Consider the following 6000-nt stretch of genomic DNA (forward strand, 5'->3'; position numbering starts at 1 on the left):
TGCGTCTTCCAGTGTGGTGGATGAAACAGAACTGATGAGACTCCTTTACTGAAGAACTTCTCTCTCTCTCTCTCTCTCTCTCTCTTTCTCTCTCTCTCTGTCTGACACACACACACACACACACACACGCACACACACACCACTCTTAGGATGAATGCCTTTCCCAGTATGATTTATGATTTTTTTTTCCCCTAACACCTATTTGCTCAGAGAAACTCAAGGTACAGTCTTGCAGACCATTCTTGGAGAGCTAGGATTCCAGACCCTTGTTGCACCTGAGAGCTCACCACAAATGGAGATTTCTTGGGGCCATCCTGCATTGAAGCTGAATCTGTTTTTAGTAAGACGTCTGGGGACCTGCCCACCCGGTACATCCTGGCTCACGTGCTTTACTTCATCTAGGCAGTTATCAAGGAAGAATGAGGCAGCAGAGGAGGGCTTCTATGCAGCCTCGTAGAGAAGGGTGTGGGGTGTTGGATGGATTAAATACATGTATCCACTTACAGCCCCCTGAAGCTTGGCAGGGCACAATTTGTCCCTCACATCTCAGCAGATTCATACCCCCACCCCCAAAATTGGGAGCACTAAAACAAAAGAAGCCAGACAGCCATCAGTGGCTGTGTGGCTAAGACATGTTGCCCAACTTCTCAAAGCCTCAGTGTACCATAAGTAAGCCCAGAATGAGGCTACCTCCCCATTGGGGTCACCTGTGGTAACTAGAGGCACCATGTGGAAAGCCCCAGGTCCTTAGTGAGCAAGCATGTCATGGGAGCACCGAGGAACTTAAAGGGTTAAGGAATTATTTGGTAGAAAATCAGGTGCAGGTACATGGGGGAAAAGAAGGGAAGTCGGAGGAGAGGGGAAGAGAGAGGGGAGGGAAAAGAAGACGGGAAAGGAAAGAAAGGAAGACCAGAAAAAGAAAAAAGAAGAAAAAATAAGGGGCCTGACAATGCTGGCCCAGTGTGTCAGGTTGCTATTCACTGACTCCATTGGGAACCTCTCAGGAGTCATCACCTGCCTATACTCTGCTGATTGTAGAAGCCCCATTCCTCTGACAGCTCACCATGTTTGTCCTTCCCAGGCCAGTGCACCCCAGGAACCATCAGGATTAATCCACTCTCCACCTACTTGCCAAGATGCACTTTCCAAAGCTCTCTGAAAACCCATCAAACGTCACCTGGGTGCCCTTCTGCCCCACTGGCATAGGACCTGCCCCATCTGGGACCCACAAAAAGGACAAGCATAGTCAAAGATGTTGCCTGAACAAATGAATCGGGAGGCTGAATGAACAATGTTGTGTCACTGCCCAAAGCTCCAGTGGCAATTTAGTACAGAGGGGATCCCGGTTGACCTTGTCCCAAGACCCCAGCAGTGATCTCTTTTCATATTTAAGGAATTCACTGTCATCCTTAAAGGTCATTTGCCTGAGGGGCTGAGACTAGTAAGACAACAGAGAAGAGAAAAATGTGCCCTAAATTAACCCAACTCCTCCAAGGACACTTAAGAGTCACTTGAAATGCTCCCGGGCTCTAAGTAAATCCGACCAAAGGCAGTGATTTTTCTGAAGCAACAAGTGATGTTTCCTGTGTGTCCATAAAAAGATCTCCAGTGGTTGTGGGGCTGGGGTGTAATTGCCAGCTCTGCAGATGGCAGGGCCAACCTGGGCTCCCTGAGGATGGGTGTTACTCAGGGCTGGTGGCTGGAGGCATGGCTGCTTGCCCAGAGCCGGAGTACCCTGAGCAGCAATTAGAACAGAACCCACGGTGGGCGGCTTCAGATGTCTGGCCGGCACAGCCAGCCTGACCACTGCACATTCAGTCCAAAATAGAAAACTGCCATGGGTTCTGCTGTGCCAGGCCCCTGGGTGGCAGGACAGCACCACCAATGTCAGCTTCTGCCTTGAGCATTGATCCAGGTTTTCTCCAAGAATCCCTGTGTAGCAACCATGGTCCTGGGGGACACCCCAGTGGCAAATGAGCTTTCCAGGGCTCTAGTCACAATGGGTGCCCCAGGTAGTTCCAAAAGGGGACATCACTGGTCCGTCAGGAGCTGCCCCCCAAAATCAAACAGCCCTAGGACCTTCATTGCCAAATGCTCCCCTTGGCTCAAATCTGAGGGAGAAAGCTGACTTTTCAACTAGCCAACAATGCTTCAACAGGAAACCACAGTATAAAAATCACTGGTTCCTGGTCAGCCAAGGGACAGAGGGCTGGCTGAGCATTTCCGCATCACCACCTGCTCTCCAGGCTGTCATATGCATACACAGAAGCAAGGAAACTGCCAGCACCCATGCCCACCCCAAGCTCGGCACACACACGTGCTCAAACTCACTCTGACGCACATTTGTGAAGCCCACGGATACCTCCATGCTTGAGAGACAATGCACATTCACATATTCACACGGGTATACAAGTAGGTACCCAGAAAGAAGCATGCACACATTCCAAAACACGGGAAAACCCACGTGCATTCGCGTGCACGCTCACGAGCGCGCGCGCGCGCGCGCGCGCACACACACACACACACACACACACACACACACACAAGGCAACTTATGCTTGTATACAAGAAGCAGGCAGGAGCAGCCTGGCATTGGGGATGGAGGTGCGTGCCCCCTTCTCTGACCAATCAAAAAATCGTGCCTTCCCGCCAAGCCCTGCAGCAAGGCGAGTGCCTCCCTGAGCATTGGGGAGGAGAAAACGGTCCACAGCGCGAGCTCTGTCGCCCTCCCAGGGGACTCCCTAGTAATGGGAGGTCCAGAAGAGAAGGGAGCCCCTAAGAAAGAGGACTCACCAGCCCATCGCAGTTACTGAGCGCCACGGAGGAGGCTTTAGGTAAGCCTGCCACGTCCCCAACGTAGAGACAGGTCCCAAGCAGGGGCTCCACCCGGGTGTCACCCGTCTCACCCTGCCACTCCAGGGTGGCCCCCGGAGCCACGAGGCGAGCGTTTGGCCGCAGCCGCAGGTGCAGGTCTCGGCCGAATACCGTGAGATTGTAGAAGAGGCGTCCTCCGGAGTCCTGAGCGTCGCCTCCGGGCAAGCCTGAGGTCTGCACCGGGGCGGCTCTGCGGGCCCGTACCCCCGCTCCGGCCGTCTCCAAAGACACCACGTGGGACACCAAGCGGCCCTGGGCGTCAGTGCGCACCGGCACCGCCAGGATGCGCTCGGCTCCGCGCCCCGGGGGCCCGCCTGAAAAGGAAAGGGGCGTTAGACTGGCGGAGACCTCGGAGCCTGTCCGCCGAGCCCGGCGCCCCCCCTCCCCCCCCCCCGCCCCTGGCCCTTGCCTCAGTTGGAGAGAACGGACATCCCACCAGGAAGCTTCCAGGAAGGGGCGTTGACAGGACCACCAGTCCGGAACCACGTCGCCTGCGCCGCCCCCCCCCCCGACCCAGAGGACCATGCCCGCTAAAGAGGTGCCCCGGTGGGTTCCCAGCTGAGGTTCCGCGGGTGTCTCTCAGTTACCCTAAAGGGCGACCCCATCAGAGTGCCCTAGCTCCTGAATTACACCGTCCTTGGTAGGACAAGGGGCTCCTCAGAAACCATTACACGCTGGTCCCCTGTTCACGCACCCGGACCCCTCAGCCGTCCCTGCTGCCCAAGTGTCCTCACCATTGGCCTCCAGAGAGACCAGGACCAGACTTGCCCTCTCACGGGCGGCCTGACCTCGGTCCAGCTCGCGGTCAGCCCACTCTCAGCCCCTTCTCCCTCTTGCACCTAAGCCCGGGGAGGGGCGGAGCAGGGTCCCTCAGATGTCCGGGGAACCCCTCCGGGGAACCCCAAGAGAAGCTCAAGGCCCGCAGGCGGCGCGCTCCGCACCGGCTCCTCCCGGGCGTCCCCGGGCGTCCCCGGGCGCCGCCTCGCCCTGGCTCCCCCGGACCCGCTGGTGCTGGTTCGGCGCGCTCCGCCGCGGGGTTTGCCCAGTTCTCCGGCTCCACGCTCTGCAGACCGGGAGCGCCGAGCGCTCCGAGGCTCCCCGCATCCTAGGGCACCCAGGTGCGCCCCCCCTGAGCGACCGCCCCGGCCCCGAAGTTGGCCAACTTGGCCCCGGGGCGCGGCGCGCGGAGTTTGCCCAAGTCTCCTCGGACGGTGCTTGAGTAGGGGGGCGGAGGGGCGCGCAGGGCGGGAGAGTGTGGCCGGAGGGGCTCGGGGCATGGGGGGCGCGGCTGGCACCTACCTGGGGGCTCGGTGGCGGCGACGAGCCGGGCGCTCGCGGGCGGTGGCGGCAGCAGCAGGAGAGGCGGCGGCGGCGGCAGCAGCAGCAGCAGGAGAGCGGGGCAGAGCAGGCGGCGAGCGGCTCCCGCCGGCGGATCCATGGCAGCCCGACCGCAGCCGGGGCCCCGCACTCGCAGCCGGCGCGAAAGTTCCCCGCGCGCCGCCCAGCCCACATCTGGGGGCAGCTGGAGCCGCCCGCAGCTGCAGCACCGCAGGGCGCGGGGCGGAGGAGGCGAGGCGCGCAGGAGAGGGCGGGGAGCGCCGAGGGAAGGCGGGGAGAGCGAAGGAGCGAGCGAGCTAGCGGGCGAGGGAGGCGGGAGGAGGAGGCGAAGGCGAGCGAGGGGGAGGGCGGGGACGGCGGGCGCCTCAGCCTGCGGTGACCCGGCGCTTCTTGGCGCGGCCGCCGCCCGCTCCCCTCCTCGCTTCCCGGCTCGCAGCTAGCCAGAGACACCCCGAGGCGGCAGCAGGGAAGCGCTGGAGGCCTGCCAGGGAGAGCCCACTGCGCGCCCCGTGTCACCTCAAAGGAGTGGCACCCCGCCCGGAGAGCCCTTTGGAGTGCGGGTCCCACCCTGCTGCCTTGGGACTCCTCCGGGAGTCCCATCTCACCCTCTTTCTGTGCTTTCTCACTGGATGAGACACCGGAATGGAAAGAGGGTCTGGGAGGACATTGAGTCTGGTCCCAGTGCCTAGATGGATGCTCCAGAGGCGGGTTGGTACTTACCCCAGGGAGCAATTCCCCAGACTACCTCAAAGATCAACTTTTGCCCTCGCTTTTTAAAAGATAAGGTTCCCTCACCCCCCAACTCCTCTCTGTCCCTGTCCCAGTTCACCAACCTCTGGGTCTCCTTCCAAGCCCTCCATTGCAACCTCTGGCACAACCTCTTTCTGTCAGACTTGGGCCGTCTCTGAGAATCCAGCTTAGTTCCTGCCTTTGCCGGCCTCGGTGGGCCTGTTGCCATGGTCTGCCCTTGTCCCCACCAGAAACGGTCCTGGACACTCTTCCATCTTTCCAAGCGAACGTGCAAGGGCAGATGCCAACATCTCTGTCAGTTTGCTGTGAGTCCCAGTTGCCAACAGGAATCCATCCCCTCCAGCAAGGTCTAGTTCCTCCCAGTCCCTGGAGTCCCGCCAAGGCTGTTGTCCCTGAGCACCAGGGTCTCCCCCCACTCCCCCGTCTTGTCTTCTTGGGTATCTCCCCTCGGACTCCCTGCTATTGGAACATCTATGCAATTTCCAGTTTTTGCTTTGCTCTCCCAGCGTGCACACCTGTCTCTTTGCTCTTCCGTTCCCCCCTGCCCCAGGTCTGTATGCAGGGCCTAGGGCAGAGGACCCTGAGTAACTCCCTAGGAAGAGGAGGGCCCAGTTTTATAGGGAAATACATGATTTCTACAACCAGCTCTAATGGTGACCTCAGATCCTTGGTTCTGTCTGTCTTTCCTGGGACATGGTGTGAGGGCACTGGGCACAGCAGCCTGACAACAGTATCCATCCAGCAGATTCTTTGTTCCCCGGGGACACCCGAGGCTGGATCTAGCCTTCAGATGCAGTGGATTCCTGTTGTCAACACTGAAAAACGATGAGATTATTGGGCATATTGTGTGTGTACTTCCAGCACTAGGAAGACTGAGACAGGAGGATTGCCACGACTTTCAGGCCAGCCTCGACGACAGAGTGAGATCCTCTGTTAAGCAGACAAACCTCAAAAGAAAAAGGAATAGAAAGAAAGGTAAAACTGTGACATTTCAGTTTTTTTTTTAATTATATTTCTAAATTTTCTGTAGGAACTGAG

The 6000-nt window shown here is 58.7% G+C and overlaps 1 protein-coding gene across 1 annotated transcript in view; it reads right to left on the minus strand.

Moving 5' to 3' along the window:
* Positions 1 to 4441, minus strand: part of Adamts2 (ADAM metallopeptidase with thrombospondin type 1 motif 2) — a 206455-nt gene extending 202014 nt beyond the window's left edge. Inside the window, exons 1-2 of the mRNA XM_021654362.2 lie at positions 4174 to 4441; positions 2794 to 3188 (exon numbers count right to left, since the gene is read on the minus strand). Of these exons, the coding sequence (XP_021510037.2) occupies positions 2794 to 3188; positions 4174 to 4312 (534 nt within the window). The 5' untranslated portion in view covers positions 4313 to 4441. The remainder of the gene's footprint in view (positions 1 to 2793; positions 3189 to 4173) is intronic.
* Positions 4442 to 6000: the final 1559 nt, after the last annotated feature.

Source organism: Meriones unguiculatus, chromosome 11 (genome assembly GCF_030254825.1).
Source record: "Meriones unguiculatus strain TT.TT164.6M chromosome 11, Bangor_MerUng_6.1, whole genome shotgun sequence".
Classification (NCBI taxonomy): Eukaryota; Metazoa; Chordata; class Mammalia; order Rodentia; family Muridae; genus Meriones; species Meriones unguiculatus.